Here is a 22,098-nt window from a genome sequence, read left to right on the forward strand (position 1 = left end):
TACTGGCGCTACAGCACGTGGCACTGGCGCAGGATATCCGGGACCGAGGAGGGGTACTGGAGGCCACGAGCGTTGAGCCGGCACACTCCGTCCTGGCTGCATGCCCACCTTAGCACGACACGTGCGTGGTGCTAGCACAGGACGTACAGGACTGTGCCGGAACACTCGCGGCACAGTACGTGGCTCCGCATAACACGGAGCCTGCCCAGTCTCACTCTTCCTAGCCTGAGTACGGGGAGTTGGCTCTGCTCTAACTCTAGGCTCCGCCAACCACCCATTTAGCCCCCCCCAAAAAAAAATATTGGGGCTGTCTCTCGGGCTTCCTCCTCGGCCGGTACCCTCTGCGTTGCCGCTGCTCCTCTCTGTAGCGCGCCTCCACAGTCTCCTCCCAAGGACGGTGATCCATTCCGGCCTGGATCTCTTCCCAAGTCCAGGATCCCTTCCCGTCCAGGATCTCCTCCCAAGTCCAGGCTGTCTGTTCCTGGACACGCTGCTTGGTCCTCCTTTGGTGGGATCTTCTGTCACGATCGTCGATAGATGAAGCGGACCAAGGCGCAGCGTGATAAGCGTACATACTTTATTTAGTACACACACGATCAAAACAATAAACGAAACGATACGTGAAGTCCTAGGTTACAACACAAAACCTTACGGAACAAGATCCCACAAATAACTAGTGCAAAACAGGCTGCCTAAGTATGGTCCCCAATCAGAGACAACGGGCTACAGCTGTCTCTGATTGGGAACCACCCTGGCCAACATAGATCAACACGATCTAGAACCAAAAACATAGAAAACAAAACATAGAAAATCCACACCCTGGCTCAACATATAAGAGTCCCCAGAGCCAGGGCGTGACAGTGACCCACCCTGGTCAGTGGGTACCGGCCTATTTCTGCATTCAGCAACACTGGCAAGACATTAAGTTGTTTAAAGCAGAGACAGACTAGAACAAAATGACAGTAATATTCATTCCCACAGCCAAACAATCAAGTACTTTAGTACTGAAACAAATTAATAGATCTGAGAATAGAGAGTTGATAGCTACTGAAACCATCATCATGTAACAACAGCCTAAATAGAAGCAGTTGGTGACTCAGTGTGGAAGTGAAGATCATGTGGAGATTCCCAACAGTAAACAAACTGTGGAGTCTACAACCAACAAATTCATCAATATTAAGTCTGCTGATGCTGTAAAAATGTCAATGCAATGCTATTGAATGAAGATACTTATTGTAACTGTCCAAAACGGTTTCAAAACGTTGAGCTCCCATTATTATTTTAGATAGAGTAGAATAAGATGCAGTCTTACCTTTCAACACCCTGAGAAGATGAAGGAATACACTACAGAGCAAGTGCCTGTAAGTAACACTCCTCTCACTAACTGTAACGTGTAACATGAGAGCAGGGCCTGTTTGAAAATGCAGGTAAAGCCCAGCAACCAGATCCAACAGCTTGTGTCATCATGATGTATTTTGTGTTGTGTGCAACTGAGGAGCAGGTGCAAAATATTGAAATTGGGTAAAATGGTGACCATTTCCACTTATTCATGAATGTGTAGTCAATTTGCAAAAAGCTTGAGTTAATGTAAAGTCAAATATGTCTAAAGCAATTTAGTCTAATTGAATTGAGGAACTTGACTGTGAATTACTAACAACAAACCTTGCTGCGAAGAGACAATCATTAGATAATTTGTTTTGGTGCTGTCCATTTGTAGCTTGTTTTTGGTCACAGGTCCAAGAATGGCTGAAGGATTGTAATATCTACCTGGAGCTAACCCTGAAGATAGCACTACTGGGTGATCTGAAAAGTCAATCGATAAATAATATAATTATTTTTACCAAAAAAAATACTTTCAATTTACAATCTGTAGAAACAATGAGACTAGAAGGGTTCAGAACTTTTGTGAAACATCACAGTACAGTTGAGAAATATATGGCAAGTTGTGATGAGGTGGTGTTGAAGGAGTCAGGCGCAGGAGGGTAAATCACAGAATAACAGGCTTTAATCTGCAAAATACAGGTTTACACAGAAATGCGTCAAACACACACCAGGGCACAAAACAGGCGCACTGGAAAATACAAGGCACACGGGAAATACTCCCGTTGATACAAAATACACTAGCTCCACCGAGCTTCACTAACCTCCACAATAAACAATCACCCAAACAGACAAGGAAGCAGATGGAACACTTATACAATGACTAATGAGGGAATAAGTACCAGGTGTGTGTGATTGAAGACAAGACAAATGGAGTGATGATAAATGGATCGGCAGCAGCTAGTAAGCCGGTGATGCCGAACGCCTAAACTTGTCCGAACAAGGAGGGGAGGCAGCCTCGGCGGGAAAAGGTGCTGGAAAAACATACACTTCTCTGCCTTAGCATAAAGGTCATTTTCCAACAGTCGGGCCAGCACCTTGCGAACCAGGGACACATGCTCAGCTCCTGTAGCGGAATACACCAGGATGTCATCGAAGTAGACCACTACACCGCGACCAAGCATGTCCCGAAACACCTCGTTCACAAAGGACTGGAAAACTGAGGGAGCATTCATCAACCCGTACGGCATCACCAGGTATTCATAATGTCCCGTGGTTGTGCTGAATGCTGTCTTCCACTCATCTCCCTCTCGGATACGCACCAGGTTGTACGCACTCCTGAGATCTAATATGGTGAAGAAGCGCACCCCATGCATTGATTCAATCACTGAAGGAATGAGGGGGAGAGGATAACTAAATCTTTATCGTCTCCCTGTTCAGTGGTCGATAATCAATGCACGGGCGCAGACCTCCGTCCTTCTTCTTCACAAAGAAGAAACTCGAGGAGGCGGGTGAAGTGGAGGGACGTATATACCCCTGGCGCAGGGACTCGGTGACATATGTCTCCATAGCCACCGTTTCAGCCCGTGACAGGGTGTATATAACTCCTGGGAGGTACAGCATCTACCCGGAGGTTTATCGCGCAATCCCCCGCCCGGTGAGGTGGTAACTTAGTTGCCTGCGTTTTAGAGAACGCTTGCGCCAGATCGAGGTATTCAGGGGGAATGCGCACGGTGGAGGTACTGTCTGGACTTTCCACTGTGGTTGCACCAACGTAAACACCTAGACACCTACCCTGACACTCTCGCGACCACCCCGTGAGAACCCTCTGCGGCCATGAGAAGGTGGGGTTGTGGAGTGCTAGCCAAGGGATACCTAATACCACAGGGAAAGCAGGAGATTCAATAATGTAAAAAGTAACCTGCTCACAATGAGTCTCCTGGGTAATCATGGTGACTGGTGCAGTAACTTCCTTAACCAACCCGGACCCTAATGGTCGACTATCAAGTGCTCTGATGGGGCGTGGAATGGATAGGGGAATCAATGGAATGCCTATACGGTGTGCGAATGCCCTGTCCATAAAGTTCCCAACTGCGCCTGAATCAACTAGCGCCTTACACTGGGGAACTACCATGTGCTCAGGAAAGGAGATGTGTATTGTAAAGTGTGCAGCAGAGGGCTCTGAACGAGTGTGGGTGTTCAATACCTGGGGTGATGCGAGAGTGCCCTGCCTGCCACCTCCAAACCCAGAAGAGCGTTGACAAAAACGTGTGGTGAAATGTCCCTTCGCTTCACCAGTGTAGCACTGGTGCTGTTGTCCTCCTCTCTCTTGGCTAGAGGTTCCACCCATCTCCATCGGTTCTGGATCCGAGTCGGCCGGGATGGAAACGGGCAGACCTCCTCCAGGACGTCCTCTGGTTGCCAGCAGGTTGTCCAAATGAGTGGCCATGTCCACCAGTTCCGAGAAGGACAACATGGTGTCACGGCAGGCTAGCTCCCGTCGGACGTCCTCTCGCAGAAGGCACCGGAAATGGTCGATCAGGGCCCGCACGTTCCACCCGGATCCAGCTGCCAGTTCGAAACTCCAATGCAAAGATCGAAGACCGCCCGAAAGAGGCGAGCGAACTCCCCGTAGTTCTCCAACGCGGCTCCTCCTTCGTTCCACACAGCGTTGGCCCACTCCAGGGCTTTCCCCGAGAGGCAGGAGACGAGGGCGGACACCCTCTCCCGCTCCGATGGGACCGGCCGGATGCTGGAGAAGTAGAGCTCCAGAGAAGGAATCCTTGGCACAGCGCCGCTGTCCCGTCGAACTCCCGTGGTTGGGATATCTGGATCCCTCCGAGTGCTGGGGTGTAGGTGGCGGATTCCGGTTGGCCAGCTGGTCTCGACGGATCGGGCTCTCTCGTCTCCAGGCGTTGGACGACCTGAAGAACCCGATCCATCGCTTCACCCAAGCTGGCTAGCATAGTTGAATGCTCCTGGACCCGTTTCACGACTCCAGGCATGCGCGTCTCTCCTGCTGACTCCATAGCGGGTGGGTGATTCTGTGATGAGGTGGTGTTGAAGGGTGTCAGGCGCAGGAGGGTAAATCACAGAATAACAGGCTTTAATCCGCAAAATACAGGTTTACGCAGAAAACAGGGCACAAAACAGGCGCACTGGAAAATACAAGGCACACGGGAAATACTCCCGTCGATACAAAATACACGAGCTCCACCGAGCTTCACTAACCTCCACAATAAACAATCACCCACACAGACAAAGAAGCAGAGGGAACACTTATACAATGACTAATGAGGGAATAAGGACCAGGTGTGTGTGATTGAAGACAAGATAAATGGAGTGATGATAAATGGATCGGCAGTAGCTAGTAAGCCTGGTGACGCCGAACGCCGAAACCTGCCCGAACAAGGAGGGGAGGCAGCCTCGGCGGAAGTCGTGACACAAGTAGAAATCCAATATGGATGGTGTTAAGAGATAGATGGGAGGGGTTGAATGGAGCTGAAGGTTGGGACTAATAACAACTAATAACAACAAAATAACCAATGTAAAACATACTGTGTCCATAATAAATATATAGGTTGAGAACTTTTGTGAAAAAGAGCACAGTTTGGGGGATATGGCATGTAGAGGCAAACCGGATGGACATCATGAAAATGATCGGAGAGGTTAAGGGTAGAGGAAGTTCAGGAGTAAAAACAAACAAAATAGAATTATTGTAAAATTGACTGTGTCCATAAAATGTATATACTATGTATAAACTGGAAGTAGAGGCCGAAGCGTTGTTGTTCATTGGTTTACTCCAATTAGGGGAAGGGTGGTGGAATTGGAAATTAATAAAGGAAAATACATTTTAAAAAAGGATATGTATATATATGTATTTATATGTATGTATGTGTATATGTATGTCTGTATGTATATATATATATATATATATATATATATATATATATATATATATATATATATACTGTATATTTGTGGGGGGAAAACATATGGGGGATTGGAAGTGATGCAGACAATTACATTGATGGAAGTTACAATCTATCTGCAATATTAAAGCTGATCTACCCTTAATATATATATATATATATATATATATATATATATATATATATATATATATATATATATATACAGTGAGGGAAAAAAGTATTTTTAATCCCCTGCTGATTTTGTACGTTTGCCCACTGACAAAGAAATGATCAGTCTATAATTTTAATGGTAGGTTTATTTGAACAGTGAGAGACAGAATAACAACAAAAAAATCCAGAAAAACGCATGTAGAAAATGTTATAAATTGATTTGCATTTTAATGAGGGAAATAAGTATTTGACCCCCTCTCAATCAGAAAGATTTCTGGCTCCCAGGTGTCTTTTATACAGGTAACGAGCTGAGATTAGGAGCACACTCTTAAAGGGAGTGCTCCTAATCTCAGTTTGTTACCTGTATAAAAGACACCTGTCCACAGAAGCAATCAATCAATCAGATTCCAAACTCTCCACCATGGCCAAGACCAAAGAGCTCTCAAAGGATGTCAGGGACAAGATTGTAGACCTACACAAGGCTGGAATGGGCTACAAGACCATCGCCAAGCAGCTTGGTGAGAAGGTGACAACAGTTGGTGCGATTATTCGCAAATGGAAGAAACACAAAAGACCTGTCAATCTCCCTCGGCCTGGGGCTCCATGCAAGATCTCACCTCGTGGAGTTGCAATGATCATGAGAACGGTGAGGAATCAGCCCAGAACTACACGGGAGGATCTTGTCAATGATCTCAAGGCAGCTGGGACCATAGTCACCAAGAAAACAATTGGTAACACACTACGCCGTGAAGGACTGAAATCCTGCAGCGCCTGCAAGGTCCCCCTGCTCAAGAAAGCACATATGCAGGCCTGTCTGAAGTTTGCCAATGAACATCTGAATGATTCAGAGGAGAATTGGGTGAAAGTGTTGTGGTCAGATGAGACCAAAATCGAGCTCTTTGGCATCAACTCAACTCGCCTTGTTTGGAGGAGGAGGAATGCTGCCTATGACCCCAAGAACACCATCCCCACCGTCAAACATGGAGGTGGAAACATTATGCTATGGGGGTGTTTTTCTGCTACGGAGACAGGACAACTTCACAGCATCAAAGGGACGATGGACAGGGCCATGTACCGTCAAATCTTGGGTGAGAACCTCCTTCCCTCAGCCAGGGCATTGAAAATGGGTCGTGGATGGGTATTCCAGCATGACAATGACCCAAAACACACGGCCAAGGCAACAAAGGAGTGTCTCAAGAAGAAGCACATTAAGGTCCTGGAGTGGCCTAGCCAATCTCCAGACCTTAATCCCATAGAAAATCTGTGGAGGGAGCTGAAGGTTCGAGTTGCCAAACGTCAGCCTCGAAACCTTAATGACTTGGAGAAGATCTGCAAAGAGGAGTGGGACAAAATCCCTCCTGAGATGTGTGCAAACCTGGTGGCCAACTACAAGAAACGTCTGACCTCTGTGATTGCCAACAAGAGTTTTGCCACCAAGTACTAAGTCATGTTTTGCAGAGGCGTCAAATACTTATTTCCCTCATTAAAATGCAAATATATTTATAACATTTTTTACATGCGTTTTTCTGGATTTTTTTGTTGTTATTCTGTCTCACACTGTTCAAATAAACCTACCATTAAAATTATAGACTGATCATGTTTTTGTCAGTGGGCAAACATACAAAATCAGCAGGGGATCAAATACTTTTTTCCCTCACTGTATATATATAAGAAACCTTGCATGCATGAGATAAAATATAAATAATAAATTACTTATAATGTATTCATTTGTTTACAATGTGTCCAGTAACAGTCCATCATGAGCTGAGAAGCCACACTAACTTTTTTGACGTCACACCAGCAACAACTGTGCTAATCGTCCCGGAGGTTACAGAGGAATGGTTGATGTTCTGAGAAACAAGGGACATTTTGGTAGGTCGAGTCCCGGGGGTTTCGAATATGGAGGTCGAGAACGGGAGGTTGATAGGCGTCAAGTACAAAAATGGAAAACAGTATTTCAGTAGCTCGGAAGAAAACATGAGGAAGAAAGCGGAAAAGTTGAAGAAACAAAGGGGGAAAGAACCTGGGACAAGAGAAGATGTTGAGAGAGAAGTACAAAAATGGGAAATCGTGCTACAGCAGTTCAGAAGGTGAAACTGACAAGAGGAAGATGGCGGCAGGGTCGAGGGAACAAGGAAACAAGGAAACGAGGATGAAGAGAGAGGATTAAACTAATTTTAATGGAGGAGCGGATTCGGAGCTGCAAGGTGTGGAGGTTGATGTGCCTGTGAAGAGTGGGAAGAAAGGAAAGGATGACTAAGATGATTCTGGCCCAGTGGGAGTGAGATTTTTGGAGAGAATGGATCCTTGCCTTCTGGCTGATCCATATGTGGTGTCCGGTTGGGTAAGAAGAGTTTGGGGACTGTTTTTATTTTATTTTATTTTTATTTCACCTTTATTTAACCAGGTAAGCCAGTTGAGAACAGGTTCTCATTTACAACTGCGACCTGGCCAAGATAAAGCAAAGCAGTGCAGTGCAGTAAAAGCAGTGCAGTAAAAGTAACTTGAAGTGGACTCGTGATGATTTTTTCAGTTTCTTCCGTCCAGAGGGAGCAGGCGCTCCGCACCACACCCCTAGGGACAAGAACTGTGACTTGCTTTGATCTCTGGAGCATTGAAAGGAGTGATAACTGGGGTGGTGTTTAGGGTTGAGGAGGATCAACTCAAATGGAAGATTCCCGGTGTCTGTGACGCCCGCCGTTTAGTGCGACGCAGACCCGGTGGAGAGCGTGGTGAACAAAGACACTGTCTGTCCTGTTAAGTTTTGATGCAGAGTCTTTACCTGACAAAGTCAAGTTAGGATGTGCCAAGCTTATGGTCATGTTGCAGCAGTGTGTAGGAGGGAGATTCCTAGATGTGAGAAGTGTGCAGGAGGGCATGAGACAAAGGAATGTGTAGTATCGGTGGAAAATTTCTGTGTGTTAACTGTAGGGGTACCCATAGTGCTGGAGATCAGAAGTGTCCGGTGAGAGAAAGGCAGGTTGAGGTTGCCAGGATCAGCTCAGTGTCAAATGCTGAGGCAGTGAAGGGAGTAGTAGAGGAAGATGGATCCAGAGCGAGCGATGCTGAGAGGCTCCCTGTGAGTAGGCTGAGGCTAATAGAGAGTGATAGGAATAACATGTGCTTCAGCAAAAGTTGGTTTATTAAGGTTATTTTCCTCCCAGGCTGCCGGCCTGGTGTAGGATCAGATAGGGCCAAGTAGTGGAATAGTGGTAAGGTTTTAATGGGTGTAGGGTTAGTTGGTAGGGCAATTTGTATTCCCTTTTCACTGGCCTAACACTCCAGTACAATAGGTGGCGGTATGTGCACCTCTCGGTTGCGATCTGCCAATGCACATTTAAAGAAGTAGAAGAACAGCTGCGCTTTTATATCGCAAAGGATAATGGATTTCTACTATAGCGACATTTAATGCACCGTTAAACCCCACCGACGACGACGAAGAAGAAGAATGCTACGGAAGTGAAGACACCCACACCGTGGATGAGAATGGTCCAAGGAAGTGAATGAAGTTTACTGCAACGCTAGTTAAGGCACACATTTAAATAATGAATTGTACATCCCACAAAGAGGGTAAGTAACAAGGTGACTCGATTAAGTCATGATTAGAAAAGGAGCTAACTCTCAGCTGCTGTTCAGCTAGGCTAGCTATGTCAATGAAATGTGGAAGGAAGCAAGCTAGCTAGTAAACCTGTCGTTGCTAACCAACCTGATCACCTGCGTCTTTTAACATTAGCATAGGTTTATTGTTGTTATTCGTCATCATCGAGCTAAGTTATTACCTCGTAGTGTAAGGAGACGCAATTATAAGTTAGCTAGCTAGTTATTTATAGTCAGTCAGTGCTTGACAGCCAAGTATCTCAAGGCTAAATTTCCTACGATGTTCCTGACATGTTTCCTACTCTGACAGGTTAACAAATGGATTTCCTCACGCTATTTGCTATCTATGTGGTGGTTGTGCTGACCTGCATTGCCTTGATTTGTAAATATTCTGGTCAGCAACAAACTCCTTTTGGTTTACTTTTCGACTCCTTGACAAAGGTAAGACAGACTGTACCAAAGTACGGCACTTCTCGAAACGTACACAAGGTGGTGCTTTAGCGCCATAGTAATTATAGCCATAACCATAGATGTTCATTTATGAAAGTATGCTCTTCTTTTGTTTGACAGGTAATAGCACCTTGGACACCACTATGGCTTCAAAGCTTTACACAGAGGACCTTGCACAGGCTATTTCATCAACGGTAAGTGAACCTGGAAATCACATCTTTTTTTTGGGTCAACCAAGAGTCTTCTGTTCTTTCGACCAATCGACTGGTTGAAATTTTAAAACGTGTAGTTTTCCATATATAGACACACCCTATGTGTTTTAATAAATTCAACTAGGCTATATGTAGGCTACTGAGCTTGTCTGACGCTTTAAGCACACTGTGATTAAATAATAAAGACACAAAAATGACTCAAGAGGGAGCCAGAGATCAAGATAGCCTAACCAGAAGAAAAAAACCTGTTCCCGAACCACCACCTCCCACTGCTGCTGGACTTTGCAGATTCTGGCAATACCCTCCCGAAATCGCAGGTAATCGGCAACCTTTTCCATTTGGAGTGCCAATTTATCTTACCATTTCTACCGATCTGCGTGCCAGTTATGATTTTCAAATGCACATTTTCGTGGAACAGTTTCATTTATTTTATAATAAAGTCTTCATATCGCAAAATTATTGTCATGTGATTAATAAACATGCTATCTAAATGAAAATGAGGCTATACAAATCTAAAAGTAACTTCTATTGACATTGCCAACTATGTAAAAATAGTTTACATAAAGCCAACAAATAAAAACATTGCAGCCTGCAGGTAGAAAATATCCCGATTTTAAAAATAAATCACATTGGTTACGCATGGCCTTTCTGCAAGGAACTTGAAACATTGTATCAACTTGGTCCATCCAGCCCGAAGCTTGTGCTAACAAACTTGCAACATAGTATAAAATATTTTGGACCCTCAGTTTCCCACTCCAGTGAGCTCCAGACAGACACAGCTGTAGGCTATTTGTGCAAGGGATACGAATTTCAGGTAGGCCTATTTTAGTACGTTTCCACCTGATCAGAGAATGACTTTTTTTCTCTTTCACACCGAGTGGTTATCGAAAGGGAGAGAGCTGGGAAGATTTTTCCAATAGGCTACATTGAGGAACTATTGTCATTCTCAATGGATGTAAAAACAGACTTCGTTTACTTGCTGTTTTGAAATGAATACTTTATTTTTTTGAGAAGCTCTACGGCTCATTTGTGGTGGTGAGTTAAGACAATCAGAAATACTATCAGATCCCCAAATGGGCACATTTTATAAGCCTACATTTGTGTGCAGGCCAGGTAGCCTAGGCCTACTTCTATGCATAATCAGGTGCGCGTCCTTAATCAACATTGACAGGAGCGCTCCAAACAAAACACAATGGATAAATTGACAACTCGTAAATGGAATGAAACAAACCAAAACTGTTTCTCACAAGTGTAGCCTAGGTTGTGCGCTCTGCAAACAATGTGTCCACTCTGACAGTGAGAATTGTAAAAGACTAATAATATATTGACATTAACAGAAATTACGGTAACTAAACAAACATTGTAGATTAGAAATGATGGGAATTAACGGTAAATGTACTACTGGTGATACTGGTGTGCCATCCCCGCGGCCTCCACAATGGATTAGTCCACTGAGACAGGCGTCAATCAAGACATGGCAGAATTAATTTATTTTCTTTGCAACTACCAACAGCCTATCAACCAAACAATCAAACAGTCGACTAAATGGGGTCAACCCTAGTTTTGATAAATTGTTCTATTGAATAGATTAAAAAAACACTGTTTGCCATTGTCTCTCCTCATAGGAACAGCATGTTTATCTATCTCCATATCTTACTGGAGGGGGCCGTGTACACAGAGTTCACCTATGAGGTGTTTGGATACTGCAGGGACATGGACACCACTCTCACCAGCCTATCTGTGCCTTATGTTCTACTGGTGGTCAAATCCTGCTTCTTCTACCTCTGCATTAGAAGGGAACCTGGTAAGTCAACTATAACCCAGACCAGGGCCTATTTAGTAGACAGAAAATCACATCAACATAATACATTACTATCTGAAGTGAACGTTCTGTAAAGTTTCCTCCTGAGGAATATCATGACGCCTACTGAACAGGCTCCTGCTGGTCCTTTTATAAACTCTTATGGATGCACATTGTAATGTGCAATACAATCCCACCATGAATAAAATTAAGTAATCTCTTTCTCTGTAGGTACAGTTACAAAGAAGCGACATGCAGGTCAGCTCCAGGTATACCCATATGACAAGAGGATATTCTACCCAGGAGTCTGCTGTCCAACCTGTCAGCTGGTCAAACCTGCTCGCTCAAAACATTGTAGTAAGTGTAGTACAGGTTGGCCTTTGGTTTTTTAGCCACAGGCATTAGATCTAAGGCTGTGTACTGTACCTCTGAATGTCTACTATATAGGCATAGTACCAGGGGCGGCCTGTTCAATAGGGCGATATGGGCGACGCACTGCCAAACGGGAAAAGGAAGGGATTTTTTTTCTAATCAATTATATCACGGCAACAGTAGTTATCAGTGTTGTAATCTATACGTCTGATCTGCCACAGTGCCACACTGCCACTAAATGTCGAATCAGGCTAAAGTCGTGCTTCAAATGGCTCCCCCCCCTTTTGGGGAGATTTCAGTCAGGTTGAAAATCGCCCAGAAGTCTGTCATAGACTCCCATGTAAAATCTATTTTTTTCAAATTTCAGAGCCTTCAATACAATCTCAATGGGTGTCTGTGGGCTTGCGCTTTCGTCATACGTTACGTAACCATGAACGTAACTGAGAAAAGAGCGGATTGTTTGAAAGAAGTTCCTTTTTGTCGGCGAACAAATGAAGATAAATTGGCAACGAAACAATTAGGACCTCCCAGACCAAATTTAATAATTCAACAGGTTTCTACTAAAGGCGGAAAGTCCTACACCCGAGGATTTTCCAAAAATTGGTACGAACGAAAAAAGACATTGCCACTCACTCAACTGGATGAGGGATACAGGCTAGCTGTCCGCCGCCACAACGATGAGGTTAGTGTTGATAATCACAAGTTTACTGGAGAACTGAGACCAAGTAGAGACTTTGGACAGGGTGGATATGGTATAATAAAGGCAGTTTATTCAGAGGTAAAGATATCTGGAATCGCGTTCACGGACCCGTTCGTCAAACTCTTAGGGAGCTATAAATTAAGCCCCATTACTTACCATATCAGATAAGAGAAATTGCTGCAGCTACATATATTTTACATCCTGGCCCTACATAGTTCACTATTTGCATCACTTACCAAAATATTACATGTGGTCATATATGCTTGGAAAGTGGAGATGCCATAGAACGTCAAAAAAGTAAACATTGCTGGAGACACATTGCCGTTTTGGAGAAGACATCGCGTTTGCTAGCGAAGAGATTTGTTGTGGCAAATGAACTTGGGCTGGGAATTGCCAGGAACCTCACGATAAGATATATGCATCAGCATTGCGAGTCTCATGATTCTATACGTATTGCGATTCGATACTGTGATTTTATTGCGCACCATATGTCTGTTGCAGAGGGATCAGAAAGCCATGAGAACGAGTTTTGATCAGTCATGGAAATAAAAGTGCTGAAAACAAATTGGCTCCCAATGTGAAAAGATTGAGAACAAGCTATGAAGGAACAATAATGGTGTTTTGGTGCAGGTACAGCCAACTAGCGCTAAAATATTGCGATATTGTCAATACAGTATATCGTAAAGTATCACTATGTAACTCGATTTCTTTCACCCCAATCCCTCAAATTAACGGTAAATAACTGAATTGTTTGCCCCACATTTAGCTAAGATGATTAGCTAGCCAGCTAAAATGTTTTATTTAGTTAGCAGTCGCATCTACAATAGTTTACTGTCAATAACATGTCTCCAAAAATGACGTGGTGTCTCCAATTGTGTTGACATTTTACAATTGCGATGCGCATCCATGAGTATCCACTTTCTGTAGCTCAGCTGGTAGAGCATGGTGCTTGTAACGCCAAGGTAGTGGGTTCGATCCCCGGGACCACCCATACACAAAAATGTATGCACGCATGACTGTAAGTCGCTTTGGATAAAAGCGTCTGCTAAATGGCATATTATTATTATTATTATTATTATTATTATTATTATTATTATTATCTGAAGAGAGCCCCGAAACATTGTGTGCAGACATTTTATGCAATAAATGAAGTAGGTTGAATCTAGTAGTTCTGATCTTCTGATTGGTCCTGATGAGTTGGGCGAGGTCCCCTCCAGGCTACTGTCACTGTTGCATTGGCTCTGAGTCGGGTTCTCTGTCTTCAAATGTTCAGCCTAAGAGAGGGGATTTTTGTGTGTGTGTGTGTGTGTGTTTAACAGTGATGATGTGTGTGTGTGTGTGTGTGTGTGTGTGTTTAACAGTGATGATGTGTGTGTTTGTGTGTGTGTGTGTCCTCAGAGCAAGAACTCGTGAGTTGGAAGAACTGAGAGGCCTATGGCGTGGGTGTTGTCCTTGGCCACCTGCTGACAAGGCTGACAAGATAGGACCCTTTTGTCCATTGTTATTGGATAGGAACAGAACTTATAACCAGCTCCTGACCTAAATAGATCTTAGCACAACATTTTACTCAACATATCATATTCCATATTCACTATAACAAATATATTTACTACGACATTAGCAAGAACCGCCACATCCTCAGCCGGCTAATCCAGTGTGTGAAGTTTTGCGGAGTGTTTGAGTTAGCTTTGCGAGGCAAAGATGAAACTGAGGGCTCCACCAACCCTGGTAAGCCAACACTTTTGAGATCAGTCAATAAATGCTTCTGGTATTGACTTATATGCTGCCCCTGTCTTCATGTTGTTGCTGGACATATCTTTTTTAAAATGTGTGTAGGTCACCTAAATCATCAGAAAAATTGCCCCTCCTGAGAATTTTTTCAGGAGCCGCCACTGCATAGTACAGTCTATAAAGTAGAATTCTCGGAACAGCGTATAACATCCTAAGATACAGTGAGGGGAAAAAAGTATTTGATCCCCTGCTGATTTTGTACGTTTGCCCACTGACAAAGAAATGATCCGTCTATAATTTTAATGGTAGGTTTATTTGAACAGTAAGAGACAGAATAACAACAAAAAAAACCAGAAAAACGCATGTCAAAAATGTTATAAATTGATTTGCATTTTAATGAGGGAAATAAGTATTTGACTCCCTCTCAATCAGAAAGATTTCTGGCTCCCAGGTGTCTTTTATACAGCTAACGAGCTGAGATTAGGAGCACACTCTTAAAGGGAGTTACCTGTATAAAAGAAAACTGTCCACAGAAGCAATCAATCAATCATATTCCAAACTCTCCACCATGGCCAAGACCAAAGAGCTCTCCAAGGATGTCAGGGACAAGATTGTAGACCTACACAAGGCTGGAATGGGCTACAAGACCATCGCCAAGCAGCTTGGTGAGAAGGTGACAACAGTTAGCGCGATTATTCGCAAATGGAAGAAACACACAATAACTGTCAATCTCCCTCAGCCTGGGGCTCCATGCAAGATCTCACCTCGTGGAGTTGCAATGATCATGACAATGGTGAGGAATCAGCCCAGAACTACACGGGAGGATCTTGTCAATGATCTCAAGGCAGCTGGGACCATAGTCACCAAGAAAACAATTGGTAACACACTACGCCGTGAAGGACTGAAATCCTGCAGCGCCCGCAAGGTCCCCCTGCTCAAGAAAGCACATATACAGGGCCGTCTGAAGTTTGCCAATGAACATCTGAATGATTCAGAGAAGAACTGGGTGAAAGTGTTGTGGTCAGATGAGACCAAAATCGAGCTCTTTGGCATCAACTCAACTCGCCGTGTTTGGAGGAGGAGGAATGCTGCCTATGACCCCAAGAACACCATCCCCTCCATCAAACATGGAGGTGGAAACATTATGCTTTGGGGGTGTTTTTCTGCTAAGGGGACAGGACAACTTCACCGCATCAAAGGGACGATGGACGGGGCCATGTACCGTCAAATCTTGGGTGAGAACCTCCTTCCCTCAGCCAGGGCATTGAAAAAGGGTCGTGGATGGGTATTCCAGCATGACAATGACCCAAAACACACGGCCAAGGCAACAAAGGAGTGGCTCAAGAAGAAGCACATTAAGGTCCTGGAGTGGCCTAGCCAGTCTCCAGACCTTAATCCCATAGAAAATCTGTGGAGGGAGCTGAAGGTTCGAGTTGCCAAACGTCAGCCTCGAAACCTTAATGACTTGGAGAAGATCTGCAAAGAGGAGTGGGACAAAATCCCTCCTGAGATGTGTGCAAACCTGGTGGCCAACTACAAGAAACGTCTGACCTCTGTGATTGCTAACAAGGGTTTTGCCACCAAGTACTAAGTAATGTTTTGCAGAGGGGTCAAATACTTATTTCCTTCATTAAAATGCAAATCAATTTATAAAATTTTTGACATGTGTTTTTCTGGATTATTTTGTTGTTATTCTGTCTCTTACTGTTCAAATAAACCTACCATTAAAATTATAGACTGATCATGTCTTTGTCAGTGGGCAAACATACAAAATCAGCAGGGGATCAAAAACTTTTTTCCCTCACTGTACATTGTTACATAATAATGTATAACTGCCACTATTATTGTCTCTAAACTGTATTTAATAGCCAATGTTTTCCCCTTGTCTTGTCCAGGAGTCTGCAACAGGTGTGTGCAGCGCTTCGACCACCACTGTGTCTGGGTCAACAACTGCATCGGCGCTCAGAACACCCGGTACTTCCTTCTCTACCTGCTGAGTGTGTGTGCCATGGCAGCAGACATGGCACTACTGACGGGGGACATGTTACTGCACGCTGTGGTGCGCTCAGGCATCCTACAAGGCCACTACGTAGATGATGATGGGCAGCAACAGCAGGCAGGGATGCTCTTTGTCATACAGGTAAAAGACTGGACATACAGACACACACACACGAGGATGTTGGTGCCTGATGTTTCCATGGAGTTAGTTTTTCCTTCTGCCTGTTTTTCCACAGCAAGTCGGATTTAATTAATTTAAATATGAATGTCATGAATTAAATCCTATCTAGTTCCATTAATGTGCCAGTGCCACAGAAATCACCACACACTTTGGCACAGTTTACAGATGGAATACTATTAATTTTTTATTTAGTATTATATTTGAATTTATATTCACTTCCCACATATAGACATGTTGCCCTCAGAATAGCCTAAATACGTCAGGGCATGGACTCTACTACATTTACGTCATTTAGCAGACGCTCTTATCCAGAGCGACTTACAAATAGGTGCATTCACCTTATAGCCAGTGGGATCAGCACTTTACACATTTTTATTTTTATTTTATTTTTTGGGGGGGTTGGGGTAAGGGGGGGGTAGGTGTCGAAAGCGTTCCACAGGGATGCTGGCCCATGTTGACTCTAATGCTTACCACAGTTGTCAGGTTGGCTGGATGTCTTTTGGGTGGTGGACCATTGTTGATACACATGGGAAACTGTTGAGTGTGAAAAACCCAGAATACTAACGTACCCCATTCAAAGGCACTTAAATATTTTGTCTTGCCCATTCATTTTTACATTAACATTTTAGTCATTTAGCAGACGCTCTTATCCAGAGCGACGTACAGTTCGTGAGTGCATACATTTTAATTTTTCATACTGGCCCCCCGTGGGAATCGAACCCACAACCCTGGCGTTGCAAACGCCATGCTCTACCAACTGAGCTACATCCCTGCCGGCCATTCCCTCCCCTACCCTGGACGACGCTGGGCCAATTATGCGTCGCCCCATGGGCCTCCCGGTCGCGGCCGGCTACGACAGAGCCTGGATTCGAACCACTGCGCCACTCAAGAGACCTCGACCTCGATTCACCCTCTGAATTGCACACATACATAATCCATGTCTCAATGCTTAAAAATCCTTCTTTAACCTGTGTCTTCTCCCCTTCATCTACACTGATTTGAAGTGGCTTTAGAAAGTGACATCCAACAAGGGATCATAGCTTTCACCTGGATTCACCTGGTCAGTCTGTCATGGAAAGAGCAGGTGTTCATAATGTTTTGTACACTCAGTGTATATTTCCTCTGTCTCTCCCCAGCACCTGTTCCTGACCTTCCCCAGGATCGTGTTCATGCTGGGCTTCCTGGTCTTCGTCTTCCTGCTCCTGGCGGGCTACGCCTTGTTCCACTCCTACCTAGCCCTGGTCAACCAGACCTCCAACGAGTGGTACAAGGGACGAGGGAACATCTGCCAGCACTGCCACCCCTCACCTGACCACCTCTGTGGTCCGCCAGCCTCTGACCAGTCCAAAAGGTGGTTCTATAGTAGAGGGGTGCTTAGAAACCTGGGAGAGATATTTTTCCCTCTCCGTCCCGTGCAGAAAAAAGACAATTGAGTTTGACAGAGGCAGTTTATAGGCCCACTAGCTACAGTACGGAATGTTTGTCATTTTTATTTTTGTAAGATATTGTTGTGGGTTTTGGTGGATTTTAACCATATTTTTCTAACTGGCAATAAAGCTTCTGTTTACACCTTTTCCCTGATGTCTGTTCCTTGAGATGAATTTGCAGATGGTCTATGCCTATCAAGTTTAATTGTGTATTAGAGGAAGTAAGGATGCATCATCATATTATCATGCTTACAAGTAATTCATTTTCATTTAATGCTTGCAGTGTATACAAAGAAAAATGCATATGGAGCTGTGCTCACTGCTTGCACAACATACCCAGCCATCACAATGTCTTGAGACATCTTGATATGTCTTAAGACATAAATGAAGACGTTTAGAGACCTGTCTTAGAAAATGATGTCTTTAAGACAATCTATAGACGTGACTTGGAAATACCAATGTCTTAAGACATTTTATTTGTTTATGTTTTATTAGTTCTAAATACTAATCACTCACTCTAGAACTCTCATGCACATCAATAGCACAAATTGTACTGCACACCAAATCAAAGTAATCTAGATTTATTGAACAAAATAACAGATTCAGATTCAACAAAATAACTTTTGGTGAAGGTGGTATAGAGTTCCAAACAACTCCTATCTTCTAGTCTTTACAGCCAGCTAGTCATCTCTTGTTTGGGGATCTCAGAGCTGCTCTTGCTTAATCTGCAGGAAAATAAAATGTAGTTATGTATCATATCATAAATACAGCAACCTCAATAACAATACTACCTCTACCCTGCTATTTTCTTGTACCTTAATTATGAGTAGCTCACCTAAAGCCCAACCATACATGAGGACTTAATGTTTAACACCAGAAAGGACCCCCGCTTTATTCTATGTCCAGTCTGAAAATAGAATGAATCAGAATTAATGTATCCTCTATTAAATAAAACTGCACAGAAAAGATGAGAATTGCAGCCAGCTGTTAGAGTAGATCAACTTTATGTCTCAACATGTCTTGAAACATCTTAATATAATCGGATGGTGATGGCTAAACTATCATCGGGGTTGAGACATTTGACATGATCCCTTCCCCTCTTTCTGATCCCACATGGACATCATGGGCAACTGAAAAAAAGTAACAACATGCATTTCAGAGATTTAACTAGCTAGCTAGCTACATTGTTTTTTTTATTTGTATTTGTTTACTATAATTGCTATGCTAGCTAATGATAGCTAACCACAGTCAGCATAATATCACATTTGGTAGTGCTAAAACAAGATGTCATTAACATATTTCTTCATATGGACTAAATATTGTTTTTGCTGAACATACATTACATATTGAAATACTTTGCTTGCTTACCTCAAGTTGAAAAAACAGTTTGTAAATCCTCCAGGTCATTTTTGAGTCTTGCATCAACTGTCAGTTGACTGAAGAATGACCCATGAATTTGAAATGTTCAACATTCCAAAATAAAAATGTCTCAAGACATAACACTATTTTACATTAGTCTCTCATGATATGTGTCTCAAGACATCTTCAAAATGTGTCTTAAGACATCTCAATTGCATGTCTCAAGACAAAGGTGATGGGTGGGTATCAGTGGTGGCTCCTCAGAGGAGGAAGCGGAGGACCATCCTCCTCAGTGAATTTCATAAAAATCTAAATGGTAAAACATTGAAAAAGTTATCCTTTTTAGATAAAACTATACTAAATATATTCATTCACGTCACCAAATAATTGATTAAAATACAATGTTTTGCAAAGAAGGTGTACAGTAGCCTCAACAGCACTCTGTAGGGTAGCACAATGGTGTAGGCTGAGGACAGCTAGCTTCCGTCCTCTTGGTACATTGACTTCAATACAAAACCTAGGAGGCTCTTGGTTCTCACCCCTTTCCATAGACTTACACAGTAATTATGACAACTTCCGGAGGACATCCTCCAACCTATCAGAGCTCTTGCAGCATGAACTGACATGTTGTCCACCCAATCAAAGGATCAGAAAATGAATCTAGTACTGAAAGCATAAGCTACAGCTAGCTAGCACTGCTCAAACACCAGGCTCAAACAGAGGGATGCTATGTTAGCTAGCTGGCTATGACTATCCAACACAACACTGGAACTCTTCCAAGTCAAGGTAAGCTTTTGGTTTTATTAATTTATTGCCACCGGGGCCCGCCGGTCTAACTGCTTACTGACTATACACTGTAACATTACTGCATGATTGTAGCGGGTTTACTAACGCATTAGTTCTATTAGCTATGTTGACTAGGATGTTACTTTAGCTAATATGGGGACAACGATGTAGGCTGTGTGTAGCGGTTATGACATGGTTTGGAAAGGTTTTTTCACCTGGTCACATACAGCTGATGTGTTGTTCATTGAAGTCCACAAACGAAGGGAAAAGGTGAGAGGAGGAGAGTGCATAGAGGCTAGAATGAATACAACGTGGCTGCTACATGTGAAAGTGAACTGTGTTTATTCATGCTTAGGGGTGTATTCATTCCGCCGATTCTGTTGAAAAACCTTTCTTAAACAGAAGCAAACGAAACGGGGATAAAAATACCTGAATTTGTCCAATAGAAACTCTTGTTTGCAGCTGTTGGACTAATGATTACACCCTAGATAAGCTAGATGCAGGCAAGAGTGCAAGGCAGTATTGAATGTGGCACTGTCTGTCCATGTGTCACTGTCTGTCATCTCAAATGTTTCTCTTGACCTGTGTGCACCTACGTTGTAAACTTTCATTCATAGGCTAGGTTGTAGTAACCTCATGATGGGTATAGGGAAAATTTGAGAATCATGTAGTAGCTTAAACCTATCGATGTTACATTGAATTGGGTGAATGGAATATGAATGACAGTCATCCAACATGCTGTAATAGAAATAAGGCCATGCTCATGAAAAAAAATGTGTTCTTCCTCATCATAAACGGCACTGACCGCCACTGGTGGGTATGAAGTTGATCTGCAAGGAACCTAGGTTGAAGATGGAAAGGTTAAGACAATGAAGTAATTCCATGCTGAAGCATTTGAAAATAAACAAATTAATGGGACCAGTTCCATTCATAACTTCTAGCGCCGTTGCTAAGTAGCAACGCTGTCCCATGAATTGCAACGAGTTATGGGATATTAGAATACGCTTGTCTTAAGGTGCGTTCGTAAATTCACTCTGGAATGCCAGAGTGTGCTCAGGTAATTTCAAGATTCACGTTTTAATGTCACATGTACAAGTACAGTGAAATGCCTTTCTTGCAAACTCATAACCCAACAATGCAATAATTAATAACAATTAATAACAATGAGTTCGCAAATTCAGAGGGTTGTCAGATTGTCAGTTAGTAAATTCAGAACATTTAGCTATTGGAGCGTTCAGAGCGCACGCTGGACCCTCTGGATGAGGAGAAGGATTGATCCGAGCGTTCTGACCTCACAACGGCAGTCAAGCACCCAAGCTAACTGGCTAAAGTTGGCTAGCTTGCTAGCTGTTTGGATGTTAAATGACGAGACAGTCATTGATGCGAGTAACCAGTCTTGTTCTTCAGCACATTGTAATTAATCCGGGTATATCAAGCACACCGGTAAAAACACTGGTGTTGCAGTAATTAACATTTACCAACAGATGACATCAACGTACCACTAGCTACTTCCAGACACAAATTAGAGAACACCTCACTCTGACCATTTTACTCGCCCTAGCAGAGCTGGTTAAGCTGTTTTTAAGTTATCTAGAGATTTGGTGACTGTAACTGTGCCGCTGGCAACTATTTAATAACGTTTTTTTGCTGACATTTACTGACACCGGTCATATTCAATGGGTGTTGCGCGTTCGTAAATGCATCAGTTATTCAGCGCTCTGGCACACAGAGGCGAGTGCTCTGAAATCGTACAGCCAAATTTACGAACGCACCCTTAACCTGTATATTTTGAACCTAGAAAGGAAACCGGAAGAGGGCACATGGATGATCGTATCACCACAGATAGAACAATGAGACGGATATTTCACCGGATGTATAAATGTGAAGCATCCGCTTGGCGTTTCCACTCACTACCAAATATGATAGTAAGAGGAGGCCCACTGGCCGGCAGTGGGAGAAGATGGAACGAGATGGATTTTCGCCCACATTCTGCACATTTTCTCACCGATAAAACATTTGATCTCAATACAGTTTTCTGTTCCCAAAACTACAATATGTTCTGAACAAAGTGGACTAAGT

General features: G+C 43.4%; 1 protein-coding gene across 1 annotated transcript; it reads left to right on the forward strand.

Annotated features, from left to right (window-relative positions):
* The first annotated feature begins 8,733 nt into the window (after positions 1 to 8,733).
* zdhhc4 (zDHHC palmitoyltransferase 4) lies at positions 8,734 to 18,021 on the forward strand. Its single transcript, XM_084141308.1, has 7 exons — positions 8,734 to 8,975; positions 9,313 to 9,443; positions 9,573 to 9,646; positions 11,290 to 11,468; positions 11,697 to 11,822; positions 16,164 to 16,408; positions 17,584 to 18,021. The coding sequence occupies exons 2-7, from the start codon at positions 9,321 to 9,323 to the stop codon at positions 17,878 to 17,880; spliced, it is 1,044 nt and encodes a 347-aa protein (XP_083997434.1). The 5' UTR covers positions 8,734 to 8,975; positions 9,313 to 9,320; the 3' UTR covers positions 17,881 to 18,021.
* The last annotated feature ends 4,077 nt before the right edge of the window (positions 18,022 to 22,098 follow it).

Source organism: Coregonus lavaretus (assembly GCF_964263955.1).
Source record: "Coregonus lavaretus genome assembly, chromosome: 25".
NCBI lineage: Eukaryota > Metazoa > Chordata > Actinopteri > Salmoniformes > Salmonidae > Coregonus > Coregonus lavaretus.